The sequence below is a fragment of the Heterodontus francisci genome, chromosome 26 (genome assembly GCF_036365525.1).
Source record: "Heterodontus francisci isolate sHetFra1 chromosome 26, sHetFra1.hap1, whole genome shotgun sequence".
In the NCBI taxonomy this organism is placed as follows: Eukaryota; Metazoa; Chordata; class Chondrichthyes; order Heterodontiformes; family Heterodontidae; genus Heterodontus; species Heterodontus francisci.
This window is the reverse complement of record NC_090396.1, coordinates 27058726-27082885: the sequence shown is the minus strand read 5'-3', so window position 1 is coordinate 27082885 and position 24160 is coordinate 27058726. Positions and strand designations below refer to the sequence as shown.

At 43.6% G+C, this 24160-nt stretch overlaps 1 protein-coding gene across 5 annotated transcripts in view; it reads right to left on the bottom strand.

The window, feature by feature from the left end:
* Positions 1-24160, bottom strand: part of LOC137384237 (myosin-16) — a 246035-nt gene that overhangs the window by 116922 nt on the left and 104953 nt on the right. For all 5 annotated transcript variants that reach the window (XM_068057952.1, XM_068057953.1, XM_068057955.1 and 2 more), the window contains one exon: positions 224-280. In XM_068057952.1, the coding sequence (XP_067914053.1) occupies positions 224-280 (57 nt within the window). The remainder of the gene's footprint in view (positions 1-223; positions 281-24160) is intronic.

The window sequence follows — 24160 nt, the reverse complement described above, 5'->3', positions numbered from 1 at the left end:
CATTGAAAGCAGCTGACTTAGAGCAGACCAATGATGGACCTGTGGCCTTTCTGGTCAGTGTTGCCCAATATTGTACCAAACAGTTCAATTAGTCAGTGAGACATTTGGAAAGGTTCTTCTAATGTGGCATAAAACCAAGAATTTTTGTTTATGTGAGAAAGTTTCTGTTGCAGAAAGAGATTCTATTGTTCCATAAATACATGCAGCCCATGCTATCACATACCTTGGCTCTCATGGCTCGTTCTGCCTCCAGCTCTTCTTCTAGCTCATCAACACGGGCCTGCAAAATACATAGGGCAGGATAAATTGTGGAGATGGGGAGCAGGCTGGTGGAAAAGTGCAAGAGTTATTTTCCAATTTTTTAGCATGCATTTTGGCTTACTCTTTCCTTGCCTCCAGGTTCAAAAACTAGAAATATCAATGATATTTAATCTTCAACTATTTAGCCACAGCTGTGCTTCTTAGATTGGTCCAAATCCACATAAATAAAATTCAACACATTCATATGTCACATCCTCTTATTTGACTTCAGAGAAGAGGACATTATATTAGATAAAGTCACTGTACAGTGTTGTCACAAGGTCCTTCCAGTGCACTCACACACTTGGGTTGTTACTAATCCCATGGACAACACACTGGTATATTTTTTTGAGAGTGGGGGGGAGTTGTTAAGGTATCATTTTGTGACAGGCTCTGGGCTCCAGCCAGATCAGTGGCATTACAGGGATCCTGTCTGCAAAGACTACACCACAACAAAATGTGAAAATCAATACTGAGAACGGGAGACGAAGGGCTCTCCCAATGGAGGCAATCCAGCTGGAGGGTTCACCAGCAGGCAATTCAATGAGTTTTTTCCTTTGAGTTACTGAGCCATACACACCAGGAAAGCCCATGTCTTATAATGGGTCCATGCCCGGGCAATGATTGGGACACCTCAATTAGCACTACAACTAACCCCAGTACTTTTGGGTTAGGGAGATGAATATCATCCAGCATTCCTGCTCCTGACGATGATCTCTGTTGGAAATACAAGTGTCAATCTGGGATGATGGCAGGATTAGCCTCAGCTTTGGCTGCCCTTGTTTGACTTGCCCACCTACACTTGCTGCTGAGGCTCATGCATGAACAATGCCGACTTTGATGAGGCACCAAAGGACAACTGATGCCCATGAAGCATTAGCCGAATAAGTTGCCAATGCCAAATTGGCAAGGGGGAAACAGAAATGCAGGGAGTAAAGACACGCAGCTCTGATCAGTCTTCGCCACAATCAAGTCTACAGGATGTTACTGGAAAAGATTTAACAATTAAACAAAATAATAATTGGTTGTCATCACCCTTAAGTGACAGATGCAGTTTATAAAGAAATATTTTGTGGGGAAAAAAGAAAATATACATTCTCTAAGATCACTGATGGATGATCCTTTTAAAAGCAGGACTAAGTAAACTAATAAAAATGCCAGATCTCTGAAGGGGGTTTACTCTGTCAGATTGCAAAGGGGGTGACATAAAATAATCCTTCATTATGAAGGCTCTCACAGTACACAACTGGGATGGGAAAAAAACACTAAATATGAGCTACATTTTAATAAAACTCCATTCAACTATTATTTTAAGACGGGCTAGTGTCACATAAACTCTAAAAACGCTTTTACATTTGTGCTTCTTTCCATTTCTATGAGTAGTTTCCCTGCACTTTTATAATCAAACCAGTGACCTGGCCTCCATAAGTGTGCTGGGCTCCATTAAACATCCCCATAAACACCCCTGCCATTCCAACCCTGCAATGAGGGCAAATTCCTCGTATTTACATTACTAAAGCCTTAATTCCATAACAGAATCATTATATAGAATTTACAGCATGAAAACAGCCTAACTGGTCCAAAGACCAGTTCCGAAGAAGGGTCACTGACCCGAAATGTTAACTCTGCTTCTCTCACCACAGATGCTGCCAGACCTGCTGAGTATTTCCAGCATTTCTTGTTTTTATTTCAGATTTCCAGCATCCGCAGTATTTTGCTTTTATATTACTAACTGGTCCATGCTGGTATTTATGTTCCCACGAGCCTCCTCCTACCTTACTTCATCTCATCCTATCAACATAATCTTGTATTCCTTTCTCCCTCATGTACTTATCTAGCTTTCCCTTAAATGTATTACACTATTTGCCTCAGTTAATCAAGTGTCTGCAATGCTGTGTGAATAAGGGACCCCGGTTTGTTTACACCAAGGGGAGTAGTTCATCAGGTCCTTCTTCATCAACTGCATTCTAATAGCATAAAAATGTCTTTAAAAACCTTCTTGTACATTCACCTGAAACACCCTCATTTACCACCAATCCTAAGCAGTCGCCTCTGATTATCCAGGAACAGTAACAGTAATTTTATCCTTTAACAAGTGCCAGAGAGGCTACTGCCTGTATTAAAGCAGTCAGATGAGTCTCATGATACATGTAGCTTGAAGGAGTAACTCACGTCCCATTTCAGTGCTTCAGCAGTCAGTTCAAAAGCCATTATAACAGCATCCAGACAGTGCAAACATATGCACCAGGCAGACTAAACATGAGCAACCAGTATGTTTATGTATTAACACTATCAAGGATTGCATATATGGTAGTTTATCACACTCACCCCCTCATTAAAACTGCCCATCTCTTTTAAAAGAAGCCTTCAAACTGTGCAGTTTATGAGGTCTTTGTTTCACAACCAGTAGGATCCCTTGTGTTACTGAAGCCTTTATGAACTGAATTAAGCAGTGTAGATGGAATATGCTGAATACTTTGAAATTTAACCTCTGGTGGATTGCAGGAATGCAGCTGTGTCATCCCAAATACTTTGAATCCTTTCAAGATTTCTTTAGGTTGATTCCTGGGATGAAGGGGTTGTATAAGGAAAGGTTAAGCCGGTTGGGCCTATACTCATTGGAGTTTAGAAGACTGAGAGGTGATCTTATTGAAACATATAAGATTCCGAGTGGGCGTGACAGGGTCAGTGCTGAGAGGACCTCATGGGGGAATCTAGAGCTAGGGGCATAGTTTCAGAATAAGGGGTCTCCATTTCAAATGGAGAAGAGGAATTTCTTCTCTCAGAGGCTCGTTAATCTTTGGAATTCTCTACCTCAGAGAAGAGTGGAGGTTGGGTCATCGAACATATTCAAGACTGAGTTAAACAGATTCTTGGTCTACAGAAAATCAAATGTTATGGGGGCAGGCAGGAAAGTGAAGTTGAGGCCACAATTGGATCAGCTTTGACCTTATTGAACTGAAGAGCGCTCGAATGGCCGCACAGCCTATGCCTGCTCCTATTTCTTATGTTCTTAATCTTTTCACCCCTTCTACCTTTAAGATTGTGGCTCAAGCTAAGGTTCCTTCCACTGATCCCGGCAAACATTTTTGTACTGCTCTCCAACAGCCATTTTTCATGGATGATGCCTTGACAAGTGAATGCTGGAAGACTATTTAATTGTGGGGGCTTCACAACCAAGATCAACCATATCTTCACCTGAGGTACACACACTTGCATCTTCCAGCAGAGCTTGTCAGATTCAATAGAAGTGCAGAAATGACTGAAGTTTCCTCCCTTAGCACAAGGATACTGAGGTCAATTAAAGCCACCCCTCTCCCCCTGCAAGTTCCCACCAAAATGAGCCAATTAGTCACAGATTGGAAATCCAATGTGGAATGATCAGGTTTGTAGGGCTGAGCAGTAATCAGGTGAAGGAAAAGAATGCTGAGGTGCTACATTTTGTCATCTATGTTATATGCCTCAGAGAGATGGACAACAAATAAAGAAACTATTGATAAACTGAATGCATCTGATACGCGGACATATCGGAGGATGCTCCGCATATCCTACACAGACAGAAAGGCTAAAGAGGAAGTGTTGGAAATGGCTGGAGAAAAGAGGAAATTAGTGCATAACATCAAAGGCGCAAGGGCGGCACAGTGGCGCAGTGGTTAGCACCACAGCCTCACAGCTCCAGGGACCCGGGTTCGATTCCGGGTACTGCCTGTGTGGAGTTTGCAAGTTCTCCCTGTGTCTGCGTGGGTTTTCTCCGGGTGCTCCGGTTTCCTCCCACAAGCCAAAAGACTTGCAGGTTGATAGATAAATTGGCCATTATAAATTGTCACTAGTATAGGTAGGTGGTAGGGAAATATAGGGACAGGTGGGGATGTTTGGTAGGAATATGGGATTAGTGTAGGATTAGTATAAATGGGTGGTTGATGTTCGGTACAGACTCGGTGGGCCGAAGGGCCTGCTTCAGTGCTGTATCTCTAATCTAAAAAAAAGAGAGAAAGATATAATACTTTGGCCACATCACTAGATCAGAAGGTAGACAGAGACTATCATTGGAAGGAAAGATCGATGGAAAACGTAGAAGAGGGAAGCAGAGAAGAAAATGGATGACAGATATAATGGACTGGATACAGCTGACCTGTGCAGAATGTGTAAGGACTGCACAGGACAGATAGTGGTGGAGATCCGTGGCAATCAACTGCCTGCGAAGAAGATGACACCAACAAATCAGGAGATGCCTTCAACCACAAGGCCATTTGGGACAGCTTGGAATCTTACTTTCCAAATGCCATGTAAGAACAATAAGCCATAGGATCCCGAAGGGAAGGATTGCGTACCTAACTTGTTCGCATTGAATTCAAGATATGAGCTGTGCATCCTGGCTTTAATGTGACAGACAAAAGAGATGTGAATTGAAATTTGACATCACCTTGACATCTGCTTATAATTCCTAAACCACTGTCAGTTATGCTTTCTATATTATTTGCCTGTAACCTAGCATTGATTATGATAAATGTGCAAAGATTATTCGTCGCTCAGTGTGGATATCACTCAAAGCTGATCTCCCATGATGGCCTGTGCCAGCTAAATCAGCCAAAACTAAATAAAACCACTGGCCGAACTCCACAGGGTGTAGAGTGAAAACCGAATACCATGGAGATGTTGAAATTTCCTCTTATGCTTGAGATGATGGTTATAAGCCAATGGAATTTTGTTCTCATGGTTTCATCTGAGTACCGGAAAGATTAGTGCTGTGTAGTCACTTGCAAATATCTTTTATTCCTTTTACCCAATGCAATTATGTGACTTCTTTACATTTAATGGAAGTCATGTATTGCATGATGTGCTTTGCTACAGAAAGAAACACATATTTCCTGTACAGACATTAGAATTAAGCCTGTGGTGAATAATTGGTCGACTTTCAAAATTCATTTGGTAACTTCATTCCAATGTCACTCTACAATATTTAAATCACATGGAAATAGATTTCATACTTTGTTTCTCCTCAGATGCCTATTAGCGTGGAATTCTGAGAATTTACAGGCCCAAGTTTCACCATGCCAGTTTCATAAATGGGAGAGGGAACAATATGGCCGACTTGGCCTAAAATACATAGCTGCAGTCACCCCTCCTGCCTTTCATCCCTGTCCTGCCACCTTTCAAGGAGTTTAACTGACTTAACTTCATGATGGCTGCTCCTCACAATTTACTGGAAGTGGAGAAAAGTAATGCAAAAAATAAACTTTAATCTCAGCCACAGTATGTAAATTTCATATGTTGCTGCACATGCACTTTTGTTTTAAAGTTTGTAATGTTTTCCAGATTTAAAGAATCCAAAGGTGAGTGACTGAAATTGCTTAAAGGGCAGGAGTCAGGCATAATAATTTGCCACTGCAATTAAAACTATGCATGGAGAACAAAGCATTTGCTATAGAATAACAGAACTATAGTTTACAGTGCAGAAGGCGGCCATTTGGCCCATCATATCTGTGATGGCTATGAGCTCATGTGATCCAAAACTAGTCCCACTGCACTGCTCTCTTCCAACAGACCTATGTTTTTCTAAAAAGCTGCGACTGGATCTGCCTCAACCATTCCATGGAAAAGCATTCCATGCTCTCACAAGCCTTTGCATAAAGGAATTTCTGTTCACCTCTCCCCACATTCTTGGAATACCATTGGGTAAAATCCTGTCATGTAAAAATACCTTTGGAGGATTCAGTGTAAATCCATCCTGCGTGGTCCAAGCTTGTGATGTTCAAAGCAATAGGTGAACTCTTGATTTTAATAGCACTTGTTTACCATTTTAAACAAGGATAAGTCACATACAAGAAGTCAAACCACAGAAACTGCAGATACCAGCCTCACACTGGCACCTGCACTGGTGCTTGCACTGTTCTGCCCTCAGTTAAATGACAGCTTCACAAATGTTTAGTTAGAGCTCTATTCCCTAAAGCTGGAACACCAGGAACATCTTTAAAGTTAAAATACTGAACTGTTCAATCATTTAAAGACAACACCATTGAAAATAGTAGCATCACCCTGACTGCAGTTAAACATTTTTTGGTGTGAAGCCTAAACAATGGTAGACTGCATATTCAAGAGGGCATCATAACATCTGGACTAATTTTCAAATTGCAACTCACAGTTACTGCAGTACAACAGCCCCAATAACCAGGAAAATACACATTTAACACATAAAGATTCTTTGGAAGTTGCTGCATGTGCACAGACACACACAGGTAAAGACATACAGATATGCACACACACAAAAATACACACGCATTCCACAAAGAATGCACTATCCTTAAATACCTAGATGATCCATGGCCTTTTAAAACAAGTATCCCTCTAGCAAAGCATTTCGTAAATAGGACCCTTCATATCACAGCCTAATGGTGTAAAATCACAACCATTCCTTTACTTTATAGATAACTGAATAACTGATTTGAAAGAAAAACCTTAGTATCACAGAGAACTTTGTTCCAACTTCTCCTTGTCTGTAAGTTTCTCCCCAGCATTGTAATTCTGCATAGCTTAACTTGAAGTGCTTATCTTTTCAACCAGGAACATTGCTTTAAGGAGAGTGGTTAAAGCATGGGCACCTGTGCTCTGTGTTGCTGTCTGTAATCAGTTCCTCCCCACCAAGTCACTGCAAATTGTTGAGGGAGCAGCAAAGATGGTTTAATCAAGATTCAGCCACAGATACAGAGGTGATACTCAATGTTTAGCTGTTGGATATGGAATGTGAATTGCATGGATTCCCCCACACACTTCCACGCTCAGTGGATGACGAATAACTACTTTATTCATTTGGATTTTGAATTCTGCGGACAAAATAATATGAAATGCTTGTTTATTTAAAGGCAGGTGGGGCACAGAAAACTTCCTGTTCAAACTATAATAACTTGCATTTATATGGCACCACAGAAAACTTCCTGTTCAAACTATAATGATTTGCATTTATATAGCACCACAGAAAACCTCCTGTTCAGACTATAAGAACTTGCATTTATATAGCACCACAGAAAACTTCCTGTTCAAAACTATAACGACTTGCATTTATATAGCATTGTTAATGTAGTAAAACGTCCCAAGGTGCTTCCCTGGAGTACAGTCAAAACAACATTTTATACCAAGCCACCGAAGGATATTAGTAGGGCAGGTGAACAGAAGCTTGATCAAAGAGGTAGGTTTTAAGTATCGTCATAAAGGAAGAGAGAGAGGCAGAGAGGTTTTCAGAGGGAATTCCAGACCTTAGGGCTTAGGCAGCGAAAGGCATGGCTGCTAATGGTGCAGCAAATAAAATCAAGGATGCGCAAAAGGGAAGAATTGGAAAAGTGCAAATATCTAAGGATTCTAGGCTGGAGGAGGTTACAAAGTTAGGGTGGGTCAAGACCATGGTGGGATTTTAAAACAAGGATGAGAATTTTAAAATTGAGGTGTATATATATGCAGAGACATTTTATAGACTTAAAAACCCAGTTCCTTATTTTAACAAATTTCCACAGAGACCTGCCAGACCATTTCTCCTTCTTCTAGAATCCAGACAGTTCCATTTAAGCCACTGACAGGCAGGTACGCTAATGGGACTGCAAATGAGACGAGCACTGCAATCTGTCAGGGAGCCAATCAAAATCATCTGTACCTAGGAAAATAGGGAGCCAATCATCCATTATCTCAGGGGCATCAGATTTGGATTAATTCCCAAGCAACTTCAAAATCGAAGCCTCGATTTCAAACAGAGCCCCTCCAGGATGAAAGGGGACCTTCCCTGTTAGTTATGTTACAAGAATAGTCCAGAGGCAAGGAGATCCAACCTGGCAAGTCTCTATGCAATTAAGAAATTTGATCCTGTTTTCAAAAGCATAAATCAATCAATTTTTCAAAAGTTAGATTTTTCTCACAATATACTTTTTGGGGGAACAACAAATTCTCTCTTCCTCAGTTCCCCAAATTCTCTTTCCTCGAGTCATTTTGAGTAGTTTTGTGGTTCGTCAATGCAGAAATTTCAAAAAATGGTTCAATTACTGGCAAAACTTAGCCCCTGGTACAGCAAAATAATGATGCAGGCTGATTCCAGTATTCTAAATTATACAGCACTCCTGTTGCAACACAAGAAAATATTAACTTTTATTCTCAATGGAAAATAAAGTTAATGGAAATAAAAACTGGGAGAGATGTAAAACAGGCTGCCAATTTGCTATCACTCATTTCACATAATTATACCAAGTCCCAAAATGAGTCCCAATGTCTTATTTATGAACAATTTTTATATTAAAAACACAGAAAGTCTGTTGTCCAAAGTACTGATGCCCTATTTAAATTCAAACTTCAGTAGTGTTTAATAAAGTTAAAGTACCTATTTTCAGTTTTACTATTTCAGTACGATTCAGTCTGGCAATAAAACTGGGAGAGGGTATTTTGAGTTATCAATGAGCTACTCAAATGCCACAATAGAGGTAAAGACTGCCAAAACATAATTACTCCAGTAAGAGAAGTGTCCTGCTGCTTAATTACATCCAATGGTCACTGTAGTGCATTTACAGGCAGTATGCTGACAGCAAATGCTTGGCTACAGGAAACTTGAAGCAATCCTCCACAAAGCAAGACGCGGAATGCAGAATAGGAGACACAGTCAGGAAGAATGAGAGGAGCAAAGTCATAATGATAACAGCAAAGGATGAAAGACACAGTGACACTGAGTAGAATACTAACTTTGTGCAAGACTAACTCACAGGCAATTGGCTTGCGGTTAAAGCAAGAACTTCTGTAAAAGAGCTGTAAATATGTATTAAAGATTTATTTATCCAATAGACGGGTTGGTTTTGTGGCGTTTTGAACTGCAGTGGACAGAGTTTTCCAACCTGAAAGAAAATAGAATTTATATATTGTGATGATTCCACAATCCTGCACTCATGGTCGAGGTTTGGATTCTAGGAGTGCATGGATTGGAGATAGGGTTCCAACATTGCAGCTCCTATTCTCCAATTGGTGCTTTTCGTGAGATTGTGTGTCCAGGAACACTCACTCTGAAGGGCCACTGTCTTTATGAAAGAATGCACGACATTGAGATTCTTTGGTTTGAGCATGAGATGAGCCAGGGCAACAACTGGGCCTAATTTTAACGCTGTGTTAGTGAATAGGTTTTGAGCGAGTTAAAATCGGGCCCATTTATCACTTTTATTACATAAGTGATGCAACTGCCCATTCTTTTACAGCTACTGATATAGCTGTTCCTGCTCATGTAATTTTTAAAAAATTATCCCCAGTGACCAAGCCAATCACCGATCAGTAATTACCTCAATTTTAATACCACCTCAATTTTAAAATTCTCATCCTTGTTTTCAAATCCCTCCATGGCCGCGCCCTGCCGCATCTCTGTAACCTCCTCACAATCCTCTGAGATATCTGCGCTCCTCCAATTCTGGCCTCTTGTCCATCTCCGATCTTAATCAATCCAGCATTAGCAGCCGTGCCTCCAACTGCCTAAACGCTAAACTCCTGAACTCTGCCTCTAAACCTCTCTCTCGCCTTCTCTAACAGGCTCCTTAAAACCTCTTTGATCAAGCTTTCCTAGTATCTCTTTATGTGGCTCGGTGTCAAATTTAGTTAGATAATGCTCATATGAAGTGCCTTGGGAATGTTTTACAATGTTAAAGGTGCTATATAAATGCAAATGGGCTGTACTATAAATGCAGCTGGTGTCTTTCTTTCTTTCTTTGGCCTCCTTATCTTGAGAGACAATGGGTAAGCGCCTGGAGGTGGTCAGTGTTTGTGAAGCAGCGCCTGGAGTGGCTATAAAGGCCAATTCTAGAGTGGCAGACTCTTCCACACGTGCTGCAGATAAAATTGGTTGTCGGGGCTGTTACACAGTTGGCTCTCCCCTTGCGCTTCTGTCTTTTTTCCTGCCAACTGCTAAGTCTCTTCGACTCGCCACACTTTAGCCCCGTCTTTATGGTTGCCCGCCAGCTCTGGCGAACGCTGGCAACTGACTCCCACGACTTGTGATCAATATCACAGGATTTCATGTCGCGTTTGCAGACGTCTTTAAAGCGGAGACATGGACGGCCGGTGGGTCTGATACCAGTGGAGAGCTTGCTGTACAATGAGTCTTTGGGGATCCTGCCATCTTCCATGCGGCTCACATGGCCAAGCCATCTCAAGCGCCGCTGACTCAGTAGTGTGGAAAAGCTGGGGATGTTGGCCGCCTCGAGGACCTCTGTGTTGGAGATACGGTCCTGCCACCTGATGCCAAGTATTCTCCGGAGGCAGCGAAGGTGGAATGAATTGAGACGTCGCTCTTGGCTGACATACGTTGTCCAGGCCTCGCTGCCATAGAGCAAGGTACTGAGGACACAGGCCTGATACACTCGGACTTTTGTGTTCCGTGTCAGTGCGCCATTTTCCCACACTCTCTTGGCCAGTCTGGACATAGCAGTGGAAGCCTTTCCCATGCGCTTGTTGATTTCTGCATCTAGAGACAGGTTACTGGTGATAGTTGAGCTTAGGTAGGTGAACTCTTGAACCACTTCCAGAGCGTGGTCGCCAATATTGATGGATGGAGCATTTCTGACGGCCTGCCCCATGATGTTCGTTTTCTTGAGGCTGATGGTTAGGCCAAATTCATTGCAGGCAGCTGCAAACCTGTGGATGAGACTCTGCAGGCACTCTTCAGTGTGAGATGTTAAAGCAGCATCGTCAGCAAAGAGGAATTCCCTGATGAGGACTTTCCGTACTTTGGACTTCGCTCTTAGACGGGCAAGGTTGAACAACCTGCCCCCTGATCTTGTGTGGAGGAAATTTCCTTCTTCAGAGGACTTGAACGCATGTGAAAGCAGCAGGGAGAAGAAAATCCCAAAAAGTGTGGGTGTGAGAACACAGCCACTCAGGATAGGAAAGGGGTCTGATGAGGAGCCACCATGTTGAATTGTGCCTTTCATATTGTCATGGAATGAGGTGATGATACTTAGTAGCTTTGGTGGACATCCGATCTTTTCTAGTCGTCTGAAGAGATCACGTCTGCTGACGAGGTCAAAGGCTTTGGTGAGATCAATGAAAGCAATGTAGAGGGGCATCTGTTGTTCACGGCATTTCTCCTGTATCTGACAAAGGGAGAACAGCATGTCAACGGTCGATCTCTCTGCACGAAAGCCACACTGTGCCTCAGGGTAGACGCGCTCGGCCAGCTTCTGGAGCCTGTTTAGAGCGACTCGAGCAAAGACTTTCCCCACTATGCTGAGCAGGGAGATTCCACGGTAGTTGTTGCAGTCACCGCGGTCACCTTTGTTTTTATGGAGGGTGATGATATTGGCATCGTGCATGTCCTGGGGTACTGCTCCCTCGTCCCAGCACAGGCATAGCAGTTCATGTAGTGCTGAGAGTATAGCAGGCTTGGCACTCTTGATTATTTCAGGGGTAATGCTGTCCTTCCCGGGGTTTTTCCGCTGGCTAGAGAATCAATGGTGTGAAACCACATTAAAGGCAACAGTTAAAAGTTAAAATGCAGCCTGTTGTCTCTCTTGTTCATCTTTGAATGAAGCTATCTTGTCAGCTTTCAAGGTTGCATCTCAGCAACTCACTGATCCCTTGAAACATCCTCATCTGGCTTCACTGCCAATTGAACTGTACTAAAATGTCACAATTAAAGAAATAGATATTTTAAGTTCATCATATCCTTGAACCACTGAATACAAACAGGACGTCAATATTGGACAACAGATCTTCTGAGGTTTTCTTTAATATGAAACTTCTGTTGGAATTCTGAGGCTACTGTGGCATTTGGGGAACTTCACTTGCCAGAGAAACCAGGGTTTTGAACTAAAACTTAAATTCCTCTGGTTTGCAGTGAAAAGATAATCACTTCTTTGACCAGCAGAGCAATCTACTTGTCTGCAGTTTGAGTTCTCCCAGGCATGGTAATAAAACTGAAAGTGTATGTAATGATCAAACAAACGCCAAATCCATCAAAATAGCCATCTCCATATGCCTGAGTCCAAGAGGGTCATGCTGAAGTCAAATTGGGAGAAAAGCAAATTACAAGTGATTAAAATGGAAGGAAAGAGTAAATTAAAGTGATAGTGAAAACAAACCTGACAGATTGAATGAAAATGTAAAGGAAAAACTGCAACTGCTAAATTGCTGAAATGAAAACAAGAAATTATGGAAATGCAGAGTAGGTTTCTGCATCTGTAAAAGGAAACGATTGGCGGTGTGAAAATTTTAACTGTGTGGGGGGGAGGGGAGGGGAGGGGGGGCGTGCTTAAAAATGGTGGCCTGTTATACATCCACCGATTTTCCTTTGTAAAGGGAGAGAAAGACTTGCATTTATACCATGCCTTTCATGACCTCAAGACATCCCTGAGAGCTTTCAAGCCACATCAGTATTTTTGAAGCTGTCACTATTGTAATGTAAGAAATACAGCAGCCAATTTGTGTACAGCATGCTCCCACAAATGACCAGATAATCTGTTTTTTAGTGATGCATGGTGAGGGATAAATATTGGCCAGGTAACCAGGGTTTTGAACTAAAACTTAAATTCCACTGCTTTTCTTCAAAATGGTGTTGCAGAATCTTTTGCATCAAGCCGAGTGGGCAGACAAGGCCTTGGTTTAACTTAGTTTAACCTGCAAGTGCAGCCTCCCTCAGTACTGCATTAGAATGTCAGCCTGGACTTAGACTCAGCTTTCTGGAGCGGGTCTTGAACCCACAACCTTCTAACATCCCAGGGCAAGAGTACTACCACAGCTAACACATTACACACTCTGGCCACATGAATCAAACAACACTCTTTAATCCCTCTCACATCAATTTCCCTGAGGCACATTAGATACAACAGCATCATACAAGGCACTGTACTTCAAAACTAATCTCAAATTACCAGTAAGAAAATACTCTCTGCTTTATGACTAAACCCCAAAAGTGTAAATTGCACCTATCGCACTTTTTTTTCTGTGCACTAACTATGCTTTTATTGTGTTAAAAGGAAATCTTTTATTCGGAATGTCATCAATGCGGGTTTACTGTTAGAGACATGCTAGTGGGTCGAAACGAGCCTTCAAGTTCAGGGTTAGGGCATTGTCAGAATCATGAGAAATATCTGCTCACTATATAAATTGGCTGCTCTAAAGATAATGGGGTAGATTTTCTCTAAAGACCTCATAACACTCACTTCTACCACCGCATCCCACCCCAACCTACCCCCATCCCTCCACCCATCTCAATCTACAGACTGTCTTCATGATCTTTGGGTTCTGATATTGCTGCTTGTTGTGTTTTGGGATTTTCCTCAATGGTAAGGACTTGGGGATGAGCTTTATTAAATTTTCTTTGTGCGAGAGTGTGAAATGCGCGATAGCGAGTTGGCAGCCCGCTTTGCATCTCCCATGATTTATATTTCTACTGAAGTCAGTGAAAACATTTTTTGTTTACTCAGCAAGTTGTTGTGATCTGGAATGCATAGCCTGAAAGAAAGATAAAAACAGATTCAATAGCATCTCTCAAAAGGGAACTGTATCTATACTTAACAAAAGGAAATATTTACAGGGATATGAGGAAAGAGCAGGCGAGAGGGTCTGATTGGATATCTCTTTCAAAGAGCAATCACAGGCACAATGGACTGATGGTCTCCTTCTGTGCTATAAAAATTCTGTTATTCTTTATTAAATGGGTCGATGACTATCATCAGCTTTACACTATCGCCCAAAGTCAAGATCTACCCCAATAGTTACCAATAAAGTATTTAAAGTTGACAATCAAAAGGAGGTACAGATTAGGGCATTCACATCCATGCATTACTTATTGCTACTGCTGCAAAATGATAGAAATTCAATTGCAGGACTGGGCAGTGTTGTGAATACTCACAATTCCAAACAGGCAGGATCAAATTATCATGTGTGATATTAGTATCTGAACTTAACATGTTTGTATGAAATTCCTTTGTCTGCTATTCCAATGTTGTGTTCAGCCATTTAAAATAAACACTTCTGTTAAAATTGCAGACAAAGGAATTTCGTACAAGCATGTTAGCTGTTTCGATTCCAATGTCACCCGGCGCACTTTTACATCCAGCCTACTGTTCGAGAGGGTCACAAGGATATTGTAATATGAAGTACCATGGGGCGATGAGTCATATAGTCAAGCTGTGATTTCAAATTCAGGAGTAAGGAGGGAGAAATGAGGAGAAAACTCTAGGTCTTACAGTTTTAATCATGTACTTTCACTTGCTCTATGGAAAATGGGTTGTGAATGGAGGTCCTGGTCTGTAAATGTCCCAGGTGAAAGGCCGTAAGGCAGTCACGTTATAAGTAACTCCTGGAATGCTCTTTGAGCAACACTGGCGTTGGATCCGCTTGCCACATTATTTTCATCTTTGTAGGAGTTCTGTTAAGTGATCAATATTGCAAAGGAACATAATACTATCAATGCTGTTGTCTGCACATTTAGGAGTCAATTGTTACATTATCCCAATGTTTTTGGTCGTTGCAGACAATGGATCTTCCTGGAGAGCATTTTTTAATGTAATTAACATGTAATTTCTGAAGCCGTCACAACCTTGAAGCCACCTTTGAGTAGGAGTTCATTTCATGTGTCCATACTTTCGCTACTGTTCCAAAGGTGACATCTGCATGTAACAGGTTAGGCTGTTCCAAGTTGTTAACCAACGTTATGGTTCCTTCCCACAATGACATGACCAAGTGGATATTTTACTATATTTGACATAAAAATTTCAGATCAACTATGCCCATAATTTTTTTTAATGATCCTGACACCCATATCTGCTTCATGCTGGTACTTTTGGCCATTGACATGACCTGAGTCATATTTCTTCCATGTGTGGCATGCTACAGCAGCACAAAGCATAGAGAGGACTCATGGTTGCACTAAGCACCGTATGGGCATCCAGTTTTGAATGGTGGTGGAGAATTAAACAACTAACCAGAGGAGCAGGCTCCATAAACATCGACATCCTCATGCTGGTTTCACAGCCTCAGCAATGGCCATTCCTATAATGCCTCCTCCAGAGGGTTTAGGATGCGCACGCCCGCCTGTCTCCTCTGGTTAGTTCCAGCTGCCTTTGGCTGTGCTCCTCCTTGTCCTGCAAAAGAGAGGGATGTATGTCAGTGAGGGACGTGCAATCTGTTTGGCTGATGTGGCTGTCATGGTTGAATAGCTGGAGGTCTGTGCAGCTTGTGAGATGTGGATGTGAGGTTTGCAGCAGTGCTAAGTGTTGGAGGGTGAGGCAAAGCATATGAATGTTAGGTATGAGGCCTGATTGATAGAGATGGTTGGTATGTGAGTGATGGGTGTTTAGTGATTTGAGCAGTGGCTGAGACTACTGCTCCAGCTACAATGCATCTCTCCTTTAAGAGATAAAGGCTGGCCTTAAGCAGTGCAGACAAGCTTTAAGTGGTGCTACCCACTCATGATAATGGTACCTTGATGTTGATACGACCAGGTAAGGAAGGTGTCCAGGGGTCCCTCTCAGCCTTCATCTGGTCTTACTGTAACAGAGTTTAATTTTAAACACACAGTGTTTTCAGCTCCCCCTTGGTGAATCCTTGTTCACCACTTTCCAATTATAAGGCACAAATGAGCACAAACAGGCTTTCTTAGGTTTAAAGAAGAAAAGTGAAATTTATTAAAATTTAAACTTAAACTCTAATTTGGTTAACGCCTACGGATACACACCTCGCCCCACGCTAGCATGCATAGGCGATTTACACATGCAGATAGAGACAGAAAAGAGCAGAAGAAAAATAAAGTGGAGAGGTTTGGAGCAATATCTGAAGAGTTTCTGTTACTGTGCTTCGAGCTCACTGTAGGGTCTTTTTGTAGGTAATTCTTGCTTTTTGTTGGAGCCCAGTATTCTTCTTAAAACTTGTTCACTGTAGGAGTCTTTTTTCTCTTGGGGTTCATGTGCCTTCCATGGATTCCAAAGCTGGTGAGAAAGAGATGAGAGCAGACAGGAGAGGCTGCTGCGAGCCAACCAGGAGAGGTCTTTTCCGTACAGGAGCAAACAGCTTTCTGCCTTGTTCAAATTCTCTGTGGCCAATTTAAAACTCTCAGTTCAAAACTCTGCAACAGCCAGTTAGTCATGTAACTAAACTGGTCTGACCACGTCTTCTGTGTATTGGGAGCAGGGACTGGTTCCTTTGTTCCAACCCTGTCTGCTAGTATGCAAAAATGTCTTTCTGGCGAGGGGCCTGGCAATTCCTTGTAATAGGCCCTCTTTTCTTCCCAGCAACAATTTGAAGTTTAAGGTCCATGTGGCGAAATTAATGTGCCTCATTCTTGGCAGGTGAGGGCCTGCATGACAATGTGTCTAATCAATGAACAGTGCTGTTAGGGCTGGCTGGACGCAGAGACCATGGAGATGAGCAGGTAGCAAGAAGTTGGCATGTTGCCTGCATTGTAATCAACAGGTGCAGGTTAATTGTGCATCACAATCCCTGTGCCCGTTTTCGGGGCTATCCAATTCTGTCCCCATTATGTGCGAACACCTCTTTGGCCAGGTCGTGCCTTGATGTCATCATTGGCCTGTTAGATGAACTCCTCATATTGTCTATGTTCACCTCCACTTGGCAAAGTATCAACTGTGCAACAAGACTACTGACATCAACCGTACAATGAAGAAAGGCTTCATTGTCTTCAATTAAAGGGCAGGAAACTGATTACGATTTAATAATACAACGATATCAGTTTCAACCTCTAACAACAGTCAAAAAAATTACAGAAGATGCTTTATTTTGTTGAAAGGGTTTTTATTTTAGATATTTGCATCATGTCAATCATAATTGTAAAAGCTAAAAGTGGAGATTAAAATTCCATTTTTAGGTTTTGCTGCTTATTGAACTGTTTACTATATGGTAAGCTATTAACAGGGTGATCTTTATTCTTTTAAGGCTCATCTATTGCCTGGTCTTAACTATTTAGATGTGCTATTTTCAGCATGTTTTTACTGAAAATGAAAGACCGTTCCCACATCATTCATTGCTTAAAATGCAGTAGGGTAATGTAGTAGTTATTTTACTTGACTAGTAATCCAAAGAACGCGAGTTCAAATTTAAATTCAGTCAAAAAAAAGGGAAAAATCAATAAAAGTGACCTTGAAACAGTCAGATTGTCGAAAAAAAGCCACTGACAGACTCATCTCCTTTAAGGGAAGGAAACTGATGTCCTTACCTGGTCTGGCCTATATGTGATTCCAGTTCCACACCAACGTGGTTGATTCTTAGCAACTGTCTGAAGTGGCCTAGCAAGCCACTCAGTTACTCGATTACTGCTTCTAACCTGCACCTCAAACAACACTACTGTGTATTGTTAAGAGGATGAGAAGGTTGTCAATGTGGCAGTACTGCAGATATTGGATACTTGCAGCTCTCAGTGAAGCCTACCAAATTGATTTAAGAATTTTTTCTTACTGCAACGTCACTGAACTTTTCTCCTTCAATTTTAAGATTACACTGTTTGAGGCCTGGGAGAAGTGACAGCAACTCATATGCAACTACTTTCAATGAATGTTATTCAACAAACAAAGAAATGAGCTTTTACTTCCGCTTGATTCCCCTCAATTGCCTCGATGTCAACATTATATGCCAAGGCCTGTGAACCTTGTTCCATTTCTGGGATATTCCCAAACTCGAAACTCATCTGCTTAGACCACACAGCAGCAAGCCACCAAAAAAAAGCAATCACTGTTCCAGACAAACTTCCAATTTACTTTAGCATTCATATAAACTCTAAATACAGCTAATCCTTAGCATCATGTGCCCTATGTTTATTATCATGCTAAGTAAATCACTCCTTGCAACCCAATGGTGATTGCTGCTGTATCAGTGGGTCTAAGGACGCTGGGAGAACAGACTGAATTGTCTCAACTAAGTCTTGCAAACCCAGTGAAATGGTCAGTTCTAGTTACCACTCTAACAGTCACTACTGTCCTTAGAACCTTCTCCTGTCAGCTTGTTTTCATATATCTTTTGCTTGGTCACAGACTCCAGAGTATTCTGGGCCTGGCATATATCCTGCAGTGTTTAAAATTTGAGTAGTGGACTCCATTGACTTATCCACCATTTCCACCAAGTCCACAGAAACACTCTCCACTGTACACGAGATCAATGCCCCTGCATGTTGTGAAGGCTGGCTCCTTCAGACTCCTCAGCTGAAGGCAACTTTTCCCCTAGTTTTCTCAACTTTGTGACATGGTTTTTGCTTTGGTTTCAAGATGCAAGATTTTTTGTTAATATGATCCATTCATCAAGAATCCATCAGCCACATAATTTGATTATTTCCTTGTTGAGTTACAACAACTTAAATTTGTAAAGCGCCTTTAACATAAGAAAACATCCCAAGGCGCTTCACAGGAGCATTATAAAACAAAGTATGACACCGAGCCACAAAAGGAGATACTGAGCTGAATTTTATTCAGGCGCCGTGCTGCATGGCGACGCCCTTTCAACTCAGTGGAGTGCCCACATTTAGCGGCCGCTGCAGAGCCCCCATGATATTATGCGCGGGCCTCATTAAAATCACGACGCCAAGCCGCCCTCCACAACAATATTACATGGGGAGAGGCGGGACATTCGGCGCAGTGAGAGAGTTTTTGACAATTGTGCAGCAGGTGCTGGGGCCCTATTCTACGCGCCCCAGCATCTGCTTCCTGACAGCTGTCAAAGAATACTTACCTGATGGCTGAAGAGGGGGCTGCTGTCAATCTGGCAGCAAGGCAGGAAGTGCTGCAGAAATCCAGCAGGTCAGGAAGCATCTGTGGAGAGGGAAGCAGAGTTAACTTGTCCAAGTTCACAAACCTGAAAGTTAACTCTGTTCTCTCTCCACAGATGCTGCCTGACCTGCTGAGTGACCCCAGCACTTTCCACTTTGCTGCCACATACTTACCCTGCTGTGTCCCAGTGTCCTGTGAAGTTGCGATCCTCTTCTCCCACTCAAGTGTAACATTCCTTCTTGTAAGGCGTGCTGCACCTGGGTGAATAATCTTAATTTTGCACATTCCAGGACGTGAGACTTAAATAGACCATAAAAGGTATTACAGAGGTTTACAGAGAATACACTGACACAAATGGGAATGCACGTGTGTCACAGCAATGTAAATGCATCTTTGACTAAATGTTCTTCACCAACATGTGTGTCCTTTTCTCTGTGTGAATGATGTGTGCCAGCATGTAGTGCCAATGTCACATCTCTTTGCACCTTTGGCCCTTCAGGAGAGCCAACGTATGCAATAGCATCATTGCCATGCTACCATACTCATGAGCATCTCCACGGATACACTGACATGGACATTGGCTCAGTCAGCTGCTGCCTCTAATGGTTTACACAGGGATGCTGCAGATATGGACTGGTGCACAGCAGGTGAGCAAGGGTGACATGTGGCTTGCAGAGCTCATGTCGTTTCCTTTGGAGCAGACAGCTTTTGTCTGATAAGCCACTGCTGTACACCCCTAGCTCACTGTTAGCCCTGCGTGCAGAGCCTGAGTGCCATCCGCCCTCCCATGCGTCTTTCGTGTTGTAGGTCCTCAGCGTCCTCATCGTCCGAGGTGGAATCCTGTTGATGTCCCTCCTCATCATGCCAGGCCTGGCCCCTATTGGATGCGTAGTTGTGCAGATCAGCAAAGAAAGGAACTGGCCTTTTCGGCCCGCAGTACAGAGCATCACCCTATCCATACAGGCATTAGAGGCGCTCTTTAAGCATGCCGATCTCCTACTCAATGGTGGCTCGTGTAACTCAGTGACTGGCGTTGTATCTCTCCTCTGCAGCAGTGGTGGGGTCTCTCACTGGTGTCAGGAGTCATATCTGCAAGGGATAGCCCTTATCTCCAAGAAGCCACCCCTCCATCTGTGCCAGTTCAGTGAACAGCGGTGGCAGCCAGGACTGACGCAAGACCCAGGTGTCATGGCAGCTGAGAAGCAGTCACACATTCGCAACAAGCATCTGCGGTGTTCATATACCAGCTTCACCTAGATTGAGAGGGCTCCTTTAATGGTGACGTCTGCAGGTGGTAGCCTGGCAGTAGACTTGAAGGCCACATGAGTGCAGTCTACGAACATTACAACCTATGGTTCTCTGGCAATGGTGCCAGAACCAAAGGCCCTCTGGGCCTGGCTGTGAGAGTCCGTCCTGAAGCGGACATCCTCACTGGCCCTCCGGTGCAGGACATTGGTGATCTCCCTGATGCAGCAGTGCACTGCTGACTGTGTGACCCCACAAGGGTCTCTGGTGGGCCCCTAAAAGGCTGCAAAGGCGTCAGGCTTGAGAACCGCTGCCACTATGAGGAACAAAGACATGGGATGTCCACCAAAGCATATGGGCTGCGGGTCATCCTTGAGCAGAGCACAGAGACATGTCACCACCCTCTCTACATGCACAATCACCTCTGAAACTGGTGCTCTGACATCCGATGACATGTGGGGCCTGTAAATGCACGGCAAACGTAATGGTGAGCTCCCCTTGGAGGCTGCTGCTCACGACAGGGGGTCTCTACATGGATCGCATCTGCCTGTTGATATTGCCTCTGGTGCATACGGATCCCCGTGCAGAGGATCACACAATGTGTAGGATTAGCCATACCTATTTCCATGTGATTAATAAAGTTGACCCTTTCATGTATTCAAAGGTTCCTAACAGAGCAGGGATTGGTGTTGACGGGTACATCAGCTGTTTTCCTGGATCAACTATGTGGCGTGCCATGGCATTGCCCATCTTGGCCAACACTCAGAGTGGCACAGCATGACCACATCAAGATCCCACCAACTGAACAGATTGCCCCACCATTCATATAACCATAATGCTCCTGCCCTTTCTGGTACCCTCCCCACACACAGGGTGCCCAGTGTGCCAATGCCCCCTCACAAACATGAACAAACAGAGCGTTCACTGTTTACGGAGGAATGGTACACAGTACCTCCCTTCATACCAGCACAGCTTTCCTTCCAGTAATCCCAGACCCCTTCCCTTTAACAATGCAGAATGAGACCCCTGTGTATCCCCCCTTGCCCCTTTAAGAATGCGGAGTGAAACCCCTGTAATACCCCCCTCCCTCCTCCCTTTAGGTATGCAGAGTGAGATCCCTGAAAAGAAGCTTACCTTCTGCCGTAAAACCTTCTGCCTCTGAGGACCCGCCGGCTTTTCCAATCGTGAACGGGACTGCCAGTGACGGCCGTCCGTTCATTGAAAAATCAGGACGTGTCAGTGGAGAGGCGGCAGGCTGCATAATCAGCAAAGGTAAGTACTGTTTACCATATGCTAATTGTGGTGCTGCCACCATGCGGCGGGGGGCCACACCAAGGTCCCCCCACCACCGGTAATTTGTGGCGGGCCCTTCTCGACGTTGCGGGTCGAGGCGGGCCTCTCGCCGCTGAATTTTACCGGCCCCCACGCCGTGACCTGCGGCGTCGAGGGGCCGGTAAAATTCAGCCCATTGGGTGAGATGACCAAGAGTTTGGTCAATGAGGTAGGTTTTAAGGAGTCTCTTAAAGAGGAAAGCGAGGTGGAGAGATGAACAGGTGTAGGGAAGTTATTCCAGAGCTTGGGGCCTAGGCAGCTATAGGCATGGCCAACAATCGTGGAGTGATTAAAATCAGAGATGCACAAGAGGCCGGAATTAGAGCAGCGGAGATATCTTGAGAGGGTAGTGGGGCTGGAGGAGATTACAGAGATATAAACAGGCGAGGCCATGGAGGGATTTGAAAACATCTAGGAATAGTTTAGTGGCAGAGATAGTTTCAAATAATGTCAGCATGATATTGTTTAATCACAGTCGAATCTCAATCCTTTTACGAAGCTTAAAATCTTCAGTCTAATGGCTCCCAAATAAAACTCTAGTTGGCCAATCAAATTCTTTGCAGCTTACTTGTATTTTCAATAGTCAGCAATAAAAATAAATTTGGAATTCTCAGCTTATTTGGTCCATTGTGGCCAAACATTACGATGTTCTTTTTATTTATTTTTTGAATAAATGTTATCAATTTCTACTAACAGCACTGAAAATGAATCATATCAAGAGAAAATGCTGGAAATACGCAACAGGTCAGGCATCATTTGTGATCTTCATTGGCCAGAAAGCTTGGGCAGAATTTTCAGCTCATGGTCCCTGCTGATACAAAGGGGACCGTAGTGGGTCAGGAACCCATTGGAATCTGCAGTGGGCTTTATGACGGCTCTTTGAGCCATGGCATTAGCAACCCGCCTCCAGGTTCTCCAGCCAATCAGAAAGAGTGGGTGCAATGATGCATCCATTCTGTCAAAGGAAGCTTTTTTAAGTAAAGAGACCCTGGCAGGGTTCAGAAAGGCTCAAATGGATATGGATTTTTGAGGCTGCAGCTACGATAGGAATGGAAACGAGACCCGGGAAAGCTGCTTCTCTGGTGTCTAGCTTTTATCTGGATCTGAGGGACTGCACTGAGGTGATCTTTCCCAAGGACGGGAAAGAGACTGGCCTCTCCAACCAAGCAGGTGCTCATGGAAATGGCTGAGGAAGTCAACCGCAGAAGTGTGATCCCTCCAACCAGGAGACAGTGCACCAAAAGGATCCAGGACCTCAGGAGGGCAGTTAAGGTGAGTGGCATAATACTTTCAGGTGCCAAGCCCCACACTCTGACTTTTCCAGCATTCTCCTGCACAGCACTCCTCAGACCAACACACCCTGCAACTTCAATCATTCCTCTTTCTCTCCAGGCACCTCCTCACATCCCCATCTGAACAGCCAATACTCACACTTACTCTTATCCTATTGCTCTCTCATACCCACGACTCACAGGCACCCTCCACATATGGTGTCCTTCCCTCTTCTCCTGTGACACTTATAACTCTCTGCTTCCTCTCCTTGCAGAAGAGCACACAATCTCGGGGAGAGGCAGAGATCCAGTGTGGGGGAGGGGGAGGGGAATGGCTCTCCAGTGACAGGCATCTTGACAGCCACTGGCAATGAGTGCCCACCTGATCCACTGAGAAGGAGGTCTTGTTCCAGGAGGTTGCAGATGTCAGCAGTGAAAACCTGAGCCTTCTGAGGCATTCATGCTCACACACATTGAGAGAGCAGATCCTGTATTGGGGGTCTCACCTCCTTCAAGCTGGAACTCTCTGACCATTCCCTCTGCCCTGTGGAGTGGCATGTGGTTGAAGAGAAGGCAGCTGGTGATGGCGGTGTTGGTGTTGCAACTCCACTTGTTCTACATCGGAGGTGCAGATGGAGCTGGATAAGCTGCTCCCATGCCATGAAGGCTGGCAGTAGGGAAGTACAGCTGAAGGTGTGTGAAGTGCAAGGCAGGTTAAGTGACTTCAACAAAGTTGACAATCATCTGTCAAGCAGTGAAAGCACTCTCTGAGAAGGAGTGCTGTGAGCAGCATCCTCTCACCTGGCCAGGGCTGCAGCTCTTCAGTTCCACTAACCAAAGGCTTCCCTGCCTGTCAGTTTCACTGAAGAAACTCTCCCCACTGTGCACTCACCTTGGTGAATTTGAAGAGTTGCTGATAGTTTAGGAAATAGGTCTGCTGACTGTTAAATCCAGAAGACAGGATTAAAGAGACACTTAATTGCCTGTTTGCATAATCTAATTACCTTACTGATAGCTCCAAGAGGGGTACACCACTCGTCTTAAAACTCAACCAGGTGAAACCTGGAAGAGGGCAGGATAATGTCGGGATCCCGACCTGATGTCACTTTAAGCGGATTTAATTCCCCGCATGCACCCAAACCTGCCTCCCCTTGCCTGTGAAAATTTTGCTCCTTATCTTTGTTTTGAAGATGAGCAGGGAAGTTATTCCCGGTGTCCTGGCCAATATTTATCTCTCGATCAACACCATTAAGAAAAATAGATTAAATGGTCATTGTCACATTGCTGTTTATG